We start from the raw sequence: 14,172 nt of genomic DNA on the forward strand, positions 1-14,172 counted from the left end.
ACAGACCAGACGGAGCGGAGAAAATACCAGGAGTCATCGGGAGTTAAGTATAATCTTTATTTTTTACCATTCTTATTCTTTTTTTTTTTTAACTATTACTTGGTCACACTATATAACTCTATGCCGTTTGCATGGATTTATATAGTGTGACCAAGTTGTCAAGCACTTTCCAAGTGATACTAAAATCGCTTGGAAAAGCGCTTGATAACTCGCATGCGGAAATGCAAGTGAAGAACGCTTCACATCCGCATGTCCCTGGCAGGAAAACCGCATGTGTTTTTCCTGCCAGGGAGAAGCGGAAAAAATATGCAGCATTTCTGCATCGTGGGCACATAGTCTAATAATAATAATAATAATAATAATAATAATAATAATAAAAAGTGCATTGGTTTTTCTTAAACCTTCATCATATAAGGAGACTGGAGACGTACTGAATATGGTCCTCGTCCTCCCTTATCATCATCATCATCGTGACGTCGTAGCAAAACTGAATCATCTAATAAATAAATGTTCTGGGAGGTCGTCATAGTCATCATATTACTAAAATCATTCTATTCCCGGAATCCACCCCCCTCCATAAACTAAAAGTGCGACACGACATAAGAACTACTCAACTTCCATCTCCAAAGTTTCCCAGAAATTCGAGAAAAAGTAAAAGGCAAAGTTAAAAATAGAGGATTGCAAATGGTAAAAACGTTTGAGCGGCTTCCAGCCGAGCGTGAAGGGAAAGGCAGTTTCCTATTACAGAATGTACCGATGGTTCACGTCTAGTAATACACAGAGAGGTCAGCCATTTACATTATGGAAATAATGTCGGCTCTAGAAAAAGGCAAATGGACCTAGGAAAGGATGGTGCTGCCACCTGTGGCCCCAGAAGGAGGAGGAGGAGGAGTGCGGCCGCTTCGGTGGGAGCGACATCAATGCAAAAGATGCAAACTGAACGGTGACCCGATCCTCACACACCATAAAACTCACTGCTGGGGCCCCACGGCGGGTCCAGACTCCCAGAATGCAAAGCGACTAGACTAAGACTCTCTGGGAAAATGGATAATCATTGCAGCCAAATGATCATCTCCCTGGACAGGTGTAGAAGTGTCAGTATAAGTCTGGAAGTCGAGGAGAAGATCAAAGTGGAAGATTTATACTGCACATGTCACATATGACATGGATTTTATTGCAGATTCTTGAAGGCAGTTGGCTACCCCCGGGGACATTATTTTTTTTATTTAAGGGGGTTGTCCAGCCTTAGGCTAGAAGTGAATCCTTACATCACGCTCCGGTGCCAGAATCGGCGGGTGCATGACCGTAATTATGTGATTTGCATACATGCGGTCACATGCCGACTAGACGTGTCCAGCCTCACTCCATGCAAGTGTATTGAGTGAAGCTGGACACGATTAGTCGGAATGTGTCAGGAAGTATGCAAATCATATTCTTGCGGTCACATGACCGCTCGCCCCTAGCACCGTCACCGGAGAATACTCATAGTGCAATATTTTCTGCAATTCAGTTTCGATAAAATTTTTCACAGCTTTGCTTTTACAAGCTCTTCATTACCCTGGCTCATTCGTCTTTGATGTGGTCTATGGTTATAAAGCAGCTGACGAGGGATGAAAAAAAAAAAGACAGATAAAAAAGTTAGAAACCCTCCTATTGCCATTGGATCGTCAGAACGAGCTCACTGACCGGTGCGACACTCAGGCTATAAAAGGCAAATGGTGCAACATTTTTAATCAAAACCAATGATTTTTATATATTTTTTTTTAAGCCAAAAATACATGCACTTAAGAAAAGGTACCTGGCAACTTTGGCCACGACACTTATCATGCTGCCAAAGATCGCTAGAGCAATACAAGTGAATGAGGTCGCAGTGCAACCCCGAGGGTGCCACGACACGCAGGTCAACAAAAGTTCATTTTATGCGACTTGCTTGTGCAATGTGACCCCATTCACTTGTATTGTGACACCTAGCGATCATTGAGCCCACAAACCCCACATATGAATGTCATTCTTGTAACCCCTTTTCACATTAAAGCTATGCGCGCACTGAATCTTTTTGCTAAGATTTGCAGAAACTCCCAAGTCTTTCAAGGCTTTTGAGTTTTTAAGGAGGATTTGGGGAGATTGCGCTCATTTCCTTCTCCAAAAATTATCCTGAAAAACTTGGGGTTCCTGCCCGGTTTCCACTGCAAAAACTCATTAACAAGACTCAGCGTGCACATCCCCGAAAACAGAAAACTTGCAGGTGGATTTTTAGAGGAAAATAATCCTGCAGTGGAAATAAGTAACGCGACTTATGTCGTGCGGAAAAGCGAAGAAATGGCAATGAGGACAATCCAATCTATATATACACATCATGAACATAACCCAAGAGGCTCCAGTTGCTGGTGCACTATAAGTTCCAGCAAACCCAGTCAAGCACGATGTATAGCTTCATCATATTCATCAACATGGTGGCTCGGTACTGAAGGTTTTACCCTGATACAAAGCTCCAAACCCCCTGATTCCCTTCACGCAATCATTAGATGAAATGATGAAACTCCGGAACCGGTTTTCCTACATTCCTCTAGCAGGGTCGGATCTAGTTTATTTTCCTACTTATGTGAATAATATCCATCTCTGGGAAAGCAATATGGCTGACTTGTGCAAAAATACACAATTGGGGAGGGATGGGGGCACACGGTCATTCAGAAATGCCCCCCATTGTTCACAGTGGGATGCTAAAGGGGACCGCACTTTTTAGCTTTGCTACTTTGTCTATACCGCGGCTTGTAATAATATACACACGTGTGCACACATTTCTACACCCCTGGCGCTCCCGTACTTTACCTGACCCCCATCATAATGCAGAAAACCTCAGACCATAAATACTGGAGGAGCCCGGAGGACGAGCTGGGGCCGATTTACTCTGTAGCCATGGATATACTGAAATAAGAGGCAAATGAGAAGATAAAGGGTAGGAACATACACAACGCTGCGGGTTACAACAAGTCAACACAGAAGAATGGATCTACCTACAGGGCCTTGAAAAAGTATTCATACCCCGCGAACTTTGCCACATTTTTTTCACGTTACACCCACAAACCTAAATATATTTTATCGGGATTTTATGTGATACAAACACAAAGTAGCAAGTATTTCTGAAATATAAAGGAAATCATAGAGTTTTCTAAATATTTTACAAACATAAATCTGAAAATTGTGATGTGCATTTGTATTTAGCCCCCTGTAGTCAGATGCCCCTAAATAAAATCCTGAGTGACCAATTGCTTCCAGAAGTCACATCATTAGTAAATGGAGTCCACCCGTGTGTAATTTATTCTCAGTATAACTACAGCTGTTCTGTGAAGGCCTCAGAGGTTTGTTTGAGAACATTAAGGATCAAACAGCACCAAGAAAACCAAGGATCACATCAGACAGGTCAGGGATAAAGTTGTGGAGAAGAGAAAAAGCAGGTGTGACGTTGATTCACTTCTCACAGGCAAGCCATGAGACGGAAAGGTCAAAGAGTCCGAGGTCAAATGCCAGGAGGGTACATCATAGACAAAGGGATAATACAAATGAGTAGTTGAAGGCAAAGACCGGGGTTAAAAAAATCAAGGTCAGAGCGCGGTTAGGAAATCAAGGTCAGAGCGCGTCAAGGCAAAAAAGGGTAATACAAAAGGCTAGAAAAAAGGTAAATCCAAGGTCTGGCAACAAAGATCAGAACATCGGAATACAAAGCACAAAGCAAACACACCACTGAGGTAAAAGCTACAACTGGCAAGGTCTGATAGTAGCCAGCCAGCTAAATAGCCAGGTAATCACACAGAATGGGTGATAACTGGAAGACCCTACAGCCCGGCCAGATTGGTCAGCTGGGCTGTCAATCACAATACCGACAGCTCAGCACGCCCCTGCCTCAGATTGGGTGATTGGACTTAGACAGTTAGAGGAGCAGCCAAGAGCCCATGGTCACTCTGGAGGAGCTATAGGGATCCACAGCTCAGGTGAGAGAATGTGTCCACAGGCAACTATTGATCGTGTCATCCACAAATTTGGCCTTTATGGAAGAGTTGCAAGAAGAAATAATTTTTGAAAGGAAGTCATAGGAATTCCCATTTGCAGTTTGCAAAAAGTCATGTAGGGACACAGCGAGCACGTGGAAAAAGGTGCACTGGTCAGATGAGACCAAAGTGGAACTTTTTGGGTTAAATTCCACATGTTATGTGCGGCAGAAAACTAACACTGCACATCACCCTGAAAACACCATACCCACAGTCACACATGGTTGTGGCAGTATCCTGCTGTAGGGAGGCTTTTTTTAGCAGGGGCAAGGAAGCTGGTCAGAGTTGATGAGAAGATGTATGGAGCTAAACACAGGGCAATCCTGGAGAAAAACCTGTTAGAGGCTGCAAAAGACTTGAGACTGTGGCGTAGGTTTATCTTCCAGGAGGACAATGACCCTAAACATCCTGCCAGAGCTACAAAGGAAGGTTTACATCAAAGCATATTCATGTGCGTGAATGGCGCTGGCGCAATCACAGTCCAGACCAAAATCCCATTGAGAATCTGTGACAAGATGTGAAAATTACTGTTCACAGACGTCTCTCAATCCAATCTCACTGAGCGAGAGTGCAAAGAGAAAGGGGCAAAAATTTCACCTCTAGATGTGCAAAGCTGGTAGAGACAGACCCCAAAAGACTTGCAGCAGTAATTGCAGCGAAAGGTGGTCTACAAAGTATTGACTTAGGGGGGCTGAATACAAATGCACGACACAATTTTCAGATTTATATTTTTAAAATAATCAGAAAACTAATGTATAATTCCCTTTACACGTCACCAATACTTGCTGCTTTGTGTTGTTATATCACATAAAATACATTTAGGTTTGTGGGTGTAACGTGAAAAAATTTATGCGCTGTGAATACTTTTTCAAGGCACTATATATACTGTAGCTACGGCCTTAAAGGGGATTTCCACTCTAGAGCCAATCTGCAGAATAATCAAAGGACTTATCTGGAAATTCCCTACGAGGACACTATTATCACCATTGCTCCCAATAACAGCAGTAACAGCAGAACTGAGTAATGACAAGCAGCAGGATAAGGACTGAAACAGAACAGCTTGTTTCTTCACAGCTTGGGTGACAACCAATATGGCCACCAGCAGAGCTCCCATAAGGGTTGTCAGAAGTGGCAATGCAATGCTGTATCTCACCATATGTCCGAATAACAGGAGTACATTCTCTGTTTAGAGTCTGAGGGGACGAGTGTCACCCAGCTTTCCCAGAAAAGGATATAATTGAAGGGGATTTGTCCTGGTGCTCGTTTCCTGAGAGTTGGAACCTGTAAACGTGACAAAATAAATCATACTCCCCTGCTGTCACCGTCCTGGATACAGCACAGGCCCCTCTGTGGTCTGCGTCCGAGCTGGAAACAATGTCCGAGCCACTGAATCAGCCACAGGACCGCGATTGGGTGCCTTGACCCGCCGTCATTAGAAAAACATCCAAAAACACGCGATTCAAGTCACATGACCACTGTAGCCAATCACAAACTGCAGCGGCTACGTGGTGATTGAATGACACAGTCATTGCTTCCGTTGTCAGCATGGACCATGGAGCAGCATGCGCTGGATCCAGGGGGTGACTATGACTTATTTTGTTTTTACTTAACGAGTGCCTGCTGCCCAGACCACCCCTTTTAAATGGTTGCGGTTGCTTAAATCAACAGAAAAAGCAAATATAGCTTTGTATGTAACTTTGTAATATATCTTTATCAGAGATATTGGCGTCGTTTTTCATTTATAAGCTGCTCAAATCCATCTTCGTCAAAACAAGAAGGGCTGTCAGCTCACTGAGAGATCAGATTACAGTTGCCTATTAACATCTATGCAAAGAATAAGGGATAAGAGTAGAGTGAGAGGGGCACAGACACACAAAGGGTGCTGCTGTACTTTCGTAACTATTCATCACATCCCAGAGCTGGATTCACAGCTACACTACTCAATACCACTGTTTAAATGACCTCCATGCAGCTTGTGAACATGTGCAACATGGAGGAAGTTGTACAGTAGTACTGAGTGATGTAGCTGTGAATCCAGCTCTGGGGTGAGACGAAAAGTAAAAAAAATGCAGCAGCACCCTCTGTTTGTGTCAGGAGAACAGGAATCCCTCATATCTGGGTGTATTGTGTATGGGAAACTTCATAGCAGATAGTCACCACCCACTAGCTTAAAGACAACAGTGTAAAGATAGAGCTTGCAGATGGAAAAACCAATGTAAAATGCAGGATAAAGTCATATACTGGGCAGAAGTAGTGTTATTTCTCATGTACACACACAACAGAACAGCTTATTCTGAAGTTACCTGAAATGATAGGTACACTTTAAGAAACTTCTGTACATAGAAAGTACCATATCAGGAAAAAAAAATCTGTCTACCCGCAGCTACCACTAGGGGGAGCTCCCTGAATACGGTTTTATTACATATTCATTATATGCAGTAATCTCTTCAGCTCCCTCTAGTGTCTGTTTCAGGCCAATATAAATTGATAATTTGAAGGGGCATTCCCAAAACTCAAAAGGTCAAAGTAAAGACATAAGATTTTAGCTATATGACGGCTCTGATTTATGGAAGACAGGTAGTCCGGTCACTTGGGCCACTGCTTATGTTAGCTACATTATTTTTCTACGATCGTTCTTGGAAATTCTTCAGCTCCAGATAATGGATTCTGCAGCCAACGATACAAGTTATATATAAATTCCCTTCTGAACAGCAGATCTTAATGATAAAGCAGAGGATTGTGAATTTGGTTTCCATAGCAGCAGAAACAAGAGGCTAAGCTATCAATCACATTACGAGCAGCCTCCTGTATATTATATATATATATATACTTATATATATATCCACCTAAAGGTATGTTTGGTATTTAAATGAAAGCTGTCATCTAAACAAATAGGGACGTACGCTTAATGGCATATCCATCTCCCTCCGGCTGCAGAATAATGCATCGCTTATTACATTTACTAGTCATAATTAAATCCTCTAGTGCTCCGGAGATTTAATGTCTGCAGGCAGCAGCATCATGGAGTTACTCGGAAATATCTAGAAATATACATACACACACACACCTATATATATATACAGTTGTCCTACAGTGAATGGTGGGCACATTGACAGGTCAGTGGCTGAGTGCAGAACATTAGTGTCAGTAGGGCGGCAGTACAGCACGTTGCATTGTGGATAAACCTCTCGGACTGGTTTCTCAGCACAGAGCGGGAGGTTCGGGATTATATACTATCCGGGGCAGCAGTACAGTACGAGAGCGGGTACACTGCACGATCATCCGGAACGTTTCCCAATTATCGGCCAGTGTACCCAGGCTGCCGATGATTGGTCATTGGGTGAAATTATTGTTCTCGGCAGCACATCCTCCAATGTAATAAGGACCTGCGCTGCTGAGAACAATGACAGGAAAAGTGCACAGATCGGTCCATTACTGATGGTTCCATGCACATGGGTGGTGAGTATCTGTCCAAATAAGCAATGAAACAACCGCCAATCAGCAAACACCTGATCTGCTTTCGTGTAATGCCGCAAAGTTGGCAATGTGAACCTCAGAGAATATGGGTATGTCAGAACAGCGTATTGTGCCAGCGATACAGTGCAGAGTATTATGGCGGTATATCAGCTGTACAGTACAGAGTATTAGGGCGGTATGTCAGCTGTCCAGTACAGAGTATTATGGCGGTATGTCAGCTGTCCTGTACAGAGTATTAGGGCGGTATGTCAGCTGTACAGTACAGAGTATTATGGCGCTATGTCAGCTGTCCTGTACAGAGTATTAGGGCGGTATGTCAGCTGTACAGTACAGAGTATTATGGCGGTATGTCAGCTGTACAGTACAGAGTATTAGGGCGGTATGTCAGCTGTACAGTGCAGAGTATTATGGCGGTATATCAGCTGTACAGTACAGAGTATTAGGGCGGTATGTCAGCTGTCCAGTACAGAGCATTATGGCGGTATATCAGCTGTACAGTACAGAGTATTAGGGCGGTATGTCAGCAGTACAGTGCAGAGTATTATGGCGGTATATCAGCTGCACAGTACAGAGTATTAGGGCGGTATATCAGCTGTCCAGTACAGAGTGTTAGGGCGGTATGTCAGCTGTACAGTGCAGAGTATTAGGGCGGTATATCAGCTGCACAGTACAGAGTATTAGGGTGGTATGTCAGCTGTACAGTCCAGAGTATTAGGGCGGTATGTCAGCTGTACAGTCCAGAGTATTAGGGCGGTATGTCAGCTGTACAGTCCAGAGTATTAGGGCGGTATGTCAGCTGTACAGTCCAGAGTATTAGGGCGGTATGTCAGCTGTACAGTCCAGAGTATTAGGGCGGTATGTCAGCTGTACAGTCCAGAGTATTAGGGCGCTATGTCAGCTGTACAGTACAGAGTATTAGGGCGGTATGTCAGCTGCATAGTGCAGAGTATTAGGATGGTATGTCAGCTGTACAGTACAGAGTATTAGGGCGGTATGTCAGCTGCACAGTGCAGAGTATTAGGATGGTATGTCAGCTGTACAGTGCAGAGTATTAGGGTGGTATGTCAGCTGTACAGTGCAGAGTATTAGGATGGTATGTCAGCTGTACAGTCCAGAGTATTAGGGCGGTATGTCAGCTGTACAGTCCAGAGTATTAGAACGGTATGTCAGCTGTACAGTCCAGAGTATTAGGGCGGTATGTCAGCTGTACAGTACAGAGTATTAGGGCGGTATGTCAGCTGTACAGTACAGAGTATTAGGGCGGTATGTCAGCTGTACAGTACAGAGTATTAGGGCGGTATGTCAGCTGTACAGTGCAGAGTATTAGGCTGGTATGTCAGCTGTACAGTGCAGAGTATTAGGGTGGTATGTCAGCTGTACAGTGCAGAGTATTAGGATGGTATGTCAGCTGTACAGTCCAGAGTATTAGAGCGGTATGTCAGCTATACAGTAGAAAATTAGGGCGGTACGTCAGCGGTACAGTACAGAGTATTAGGGCGGTATGTCAGCTGTACAGTGCAGAGTATTAGGCTGGTATGTCAGCTGTACAGTGCAGAGTATTAGGGTGGTATGTCAGCTGTACAGTGCAGAGTATTAGGATGGTATGTCAGCTGTACAGTCCAGAGTATTAGAGCGGTATGTCAGCTATACAGTAGAGAATAAGGGCGGTACGTCAGCGGTACAGTACAGAGTATTAGGGCGGTATGTCATGTGTATTAGGGATGGGCTTTGTATGCCATGCACAGTGCAGAGTATATGGTCAGTAAGGAGGTGCAGCGCTCCAGGGACGGCCGTGTTCTGTGCAGAGGTTCGGCGTGTCAGCACTGCGGAGTATATCATCAGATGGGTGCGCTCCTCATCCACGGCTGCATGTGCACAGCGTAGGAGCACCTGCATCTCATTATGTATCCGGGAGGGTCATACCTTAAAGGCATAAACGTGATATTTCCACGTCTTTTGTGAGGAATTATTTGTTTCTACTTGTATCTGACAAAACCAGATGACAACCAATGTAGCCGCCATTGCATCTGATGAAAGGGTTGTCACCCAGCTTTCTAGTATCCGCCCAGTGAAGCAGTTACATAGAAGTAGCGATGCCATTCAGGAGCCTGGGAAAGCTGGGTGGCCGGGTGCAGGCACTGGATGCAGTGGAGTTTCCTCCCTGTAACAGGTGCCTCCACCATCTGACCCCGCAGTGACACCCCTTCCCAGTCTTTCTCTCCACGCTGCTGGGAGAACTGGCTTCAGAATGAATTTTCCAATGTGTTTGTAGGAAAAAATGACTTTTATAGAAAGACTAAATATAACCGCTCAATGCCATCTGCTGGGTAAACCGCTGCTAACGGCAGGCTCCATGGGAGGAGGACTGCCCCCATCATACAGGCCAGCGCCCCCCATACACACTCGTAATAACCCACCTGATCTCATCACCTATCCCCAAATCTGGCCAGCATCGCCCCATCGGGGAGGATACAGTGATTCATAACCACACATTGACAGGAAGCCATTCTGCGGCTGCCAAAATCCATCTTCACACTTCTCTGCACCCAGCGCCTCCGTGTTACCAGCCCAATTTTCTAGAGTAACACTTCTCCCGTGTGATGAAGCATTCTCCGTAGCGGTTTTCACATACACAACATAGCAAATATCAATGAAATCTGCTCCCCCGAAAACCTCAGCACCCCTCACCCCCACCCAATTACATCACAGACTGATCTCCATTATATCTAGCACTGCATTACATAGGACTGCAGAATTACACCACTGCTCAGACATCATCTCCTTCCTCTCCATCTTAGCATTAAAGTCACATCCTTCCCGTCTGACTTTGCTTTCCAAGACGACACCTGTCAGAATCTGCTACTATTAGATGGAGGGGAATATGATGGAAAAAGCAGCAGGGATCAGGGTTCGGGGCCCGGCTGCTCTATAGGAATCCCGTACTTACATATTTAACCCTATATCCATCATTTATGACCCAGATTACTAACATCCATCCAGATTAATCTCAATTAATCAGTACATAAAATACATCTAAAACCCATTCGGGGAAGAGGAATCACATATCCTGTGACAAGGTAAATTGTGCCCACATATACTGAGACCTGGCATGAGGGAGGATCAGTAGGTAACACCCATTTTGCAGCCTCTCAGAGGGGTATGGAATATTTTCAATAGAAATTTTTCCTAATCAACCCCCTCCCAACCTCTGCAAAAATCTTGTTGGGTGGCAACTGGCAAGCTCTCTGCTTGTATAGTCTGCTCTATAGGAATCACATACTGACATATCTGATCCTGAATCCATTATTTATGATGGGTTTCATAAACAAAATCCATCCATTTTAATACCAAAAAAACAACAAAAATCTAAATCTATGAGGGAGGAGGTCTATATTCTACAGGAATCACATAGAGGAGTCAGAGCAACTCATACATACACTAAGACCTGGCAAGTGGCATGGAGAATGATCACTATACCTCCCCCACATGACCACCACTAACACTACTACCGGCTTGGGTAACACTCCCACTCACCCTCCTTGCACCAAAACCTCACTGGATTGCACAGGTAACTCTCCGGATCACCCTCCTTTCACCAAAACCCCACTGAATGGAATAGGTAATTCTCCGGACCACCCACCCTTCACCAAAACTCCACTGAATGGAATAGGAAATTCTCCGGACCACCGACCCTCCACTGGAACCTCACTGGATGGCACAGGTAACTCTCTGGACCACCCTCCCTCCACTAGAACCTCACTGGATGGCACAGGTAACTCTCTGGACCACCCTCCTTTCACTAGACCCTCACTGGATGGCAAAAGTTACTCTCCAGACCACCCCCCATCTTCAACTAGAACCTCACTGGATGGCATAGGTAACTCTCCATACCACCCTCCCTCCACTAGAACCACACTGGATAGCATAGGTAACTCTCCGGACCACCCTCCCTTCACTAGAACCTCACTACATGGCATAGGTTACTCTCCAAACCACTCCCACCCTCCACTATAATCTCACTGGATGGTTTAGGTAACTCTCGGGACCACCCTCCCCTCACTAGAACCTCACTAGATGACATAGGTAACTCTTCAGACCACCTTCCCTTAACTAGAACCTCACTGGATGGTATAGGTTACTCTCCAGACAACCACCATCCTCCACTAGAACCTCACTGGATGGCATAGGTAACTCTCGAGACCACCCTCCCTTTACTAGAACTAGGACCTCACTGGATGGCATAGGTAACTCTCCAGACCACCCTCCCTTTAATACAACCTCACTGGATGGCATAGATAACTCTCCGGACCACCCTCCCTTTAATACAACCTCACTGGATGGCATAGGTTACTCCCCAGACCACCCTCCCTCTGCCAGAACCTATTTAGGTGGAATAGGTAACTCTACCAATCACCTACAATTTGCCAGATGTTCTTTGGGTGGCCTATGTAACTCTCTGGACCATCCTTCATCCACCAGACCCTCTTTGGTTGGAAAAGGTAACCATCCCAATCATCCTCCCTTCGCCAGATCCTCTTTGGGCGGACCACCCTACCTCCACTAGAAACTCTTTGGGTGAGTTGCCTATTCCTTCCAATCACCCTCCCGCCACCAGAACCTCTTTGGGTGACATGCTGACTGCCTTTTTATTCTACATGGTCGGCTCTACCCATTACATCATTTACTGTCTGCCTCACAAGAGATGGTAGAGATGGCATCTCAGTAGTAAAAGGATCATTCTCTGACCTGTGTGTCGAATACATTTTCCGATGAGTCAGTCTTCTTGAAGGGAAGAGCTTCCTCCGTAGACTCATAACCAAAGTGTGGCTTCAGTGGGATTTGACTTGTCGTATACAATGGCTTGGACACTTCTATCTTGTTCCCTAATTTCAGGTAACAAGGCTGCGGGATTGTCCTTGCGGGAACGTGAAGGATAGGAGCAGCACTATGAACCGGTTTGGGTAGTCCCGATTTCATCTTGGAAGCCACCAGGATGGATGGCATCTTCTCCACCTTCTAGACACCTTTTTTTCTTCTTCTTTGTAGACCTGCTTGTCCTGTTAGAAGAAGACTCTCACAATCACATCCACTGCAGAGCTATACAGCCAGACATGAATTCAATCAGTGGACCTGCCTCCATCATCAAGACAAGGTCTCAGAACGTTTCCTCCAAAAAGAAGACATCATGAGCATTTCAGTTCATGGGAATCTTCTAGGCAGATCATCAAGCACGTTGTCGGACACCTGTAATGGGAAATACGTAAATGCTCGTTTTCATTATCTTGTCAGTACATCTTCAAATGCGTCTTGAGAAACCTGCAGCATCTGTTCGTCCCTGGTCCGGATCAGTATGGCTTCTCATGGAGCTGCAGGATTTCCAGCTTAGGATGTCTCGGCCAAGAAGCAGATGCAGCTTACGACGCTGACGGCTGGTGTCCTTTGCAATATGCTTTTGAGGGAATCAAGCGTCTTAGTTATGACACCAGTTAGAGGTGTTCATCTGCTGAAAAACCCCGGCAGAAAACTCCGTCTGGCTGATGGGATCCTGCCGCAGAGCACGTTCCAGTGGGAAAATCTCAGCAGTGCAGTGACAGCGCACAGTACTACAGAGCTAACCCAACCTGTAGACCTATGCAGAATAGTAATGTGTCAGTGGCACAGAGCTGACTGTGTGTGGGTGCAGCCTGCATTTTGACAGTACAGTATAATGGAGGCTGCTGGTTGGTGGATGGGAAATCTCTCTGCAGGAGAGGAGGGGCCGCTGCCGAGCTGTCAGAGCCGTCTCACCGTACTAGGGAAAAGCAACCAGATTTCAAACCTCCACATAACTGCCGGGAAAAAAGGGACGGGTGATTCAGCCCTGGTGGATTTAAGGAAAAACATCGCCCTGGATGGAAGCGGCGCATTTCCTGAGATGTGTCATGTGCGCAGGGCTCGGTGCAGAACCAGGGCACGGGTCATGTGACCGTCTGCTCAGTACAGAAAGACGGAATATTATCTAATGACTTGGAATAAAATGCAGGTCAAAAGCCGGATCACAATCCAGCAACGGTCTGTTACTAAGGAGCAGTATAGTAGCAATACACACCTATGGAATACATAGTAATATGCACGGGAAAATATTCCTTCCCGATTATTCCTTATTATGACATGAGAACCACAACTTGGAAAATTGTTACACTCAGGAAAGACATCTGGGTGCAATCACCTTCTGACAACCGCCTTAGGCAGAAAGCTCAATAGTCTCACTGCTCTTACAGTAAAGAATCTCCATCTCCATCTACATTGGTATCCAAACCTTCTTTGCTTAAGATTTGAGGCCCTTATACATGGACCAATAACCAGCAAATGAGCGTGCGTAAAAGCAACTGTTTTTTGCTCGTTCGCCAATCACTCCACAAATGAACAAAACGCATGTTCATCTGATGAGCGGATGGTTTAGGCATAAAACTCCTCGTTCTCGGCAGCACATCACCCGGTGTAAACAAGCGTGTAGATGAGCGGCGATCCACTTGCATATAATCGATCAGCGCTCGCGAACGCGCTGAAATAAGACAGTGGAAATGGACCTTCATAGGCTGTCCTCTTGTTATAATTAGCTTTTGGTCATATGGAGTTTTTATGTGGATTCTTCCGGTGCGTGCTTTCA

General features: G+C 45.2%; 1 protein-coding gene across 10 annotated transcripts in view; it reads right to left on the reverse strand.

The window, feature by feature from the left end:
• Positions 1-13,218, reverse strand: part of NAV2 (neuron navigator 2) — a 220,100-nt gene extending 206,882 nt beyond the window's left edge. For 7 of the 10 annotated variants that reach the window (XM_073658244.1, XM_073658235.1, XM_073658234.1 and 4 more), the window contains exon 1: positions 12,270-13,218. In XM_073658244.1, the coding sequence (XP_073514345.1) occupies positions 12,270-12,527 (258 nt within the window). In that variant the 5' untranslated portion in view covers positions 12,528-13,218. The remainder of the gene's footprint in view (positions 1-12,269) is intronic. The other 3 variants (XM_073658241.1, XM_073658239.1, XM_073658237.1) reach the window with 1 other exon arrangement.
• Between the last annotated feature and the right edge of the window lie 954 nt (positions 13,219-14,172).

The sequence above is a fragment of the Phyllobates terribilis genome, unplaced genomic scaffold (genome assembly GCF_046119375.1).
Source record: "Phyllobates terribilis strain yellow unplaced genomic scaffold, ASM4611937v1 Scaffold_13__5_contigs__length_258822181, whole genome shotgun sequence".
Taxonomy (NCBI): domain Eukaryota; kingdom Metazoa; phylum Chordata; class Amphibia; order Anura; family Dendrobatidae; genus Phyllobates; species Phyllobates terribilis.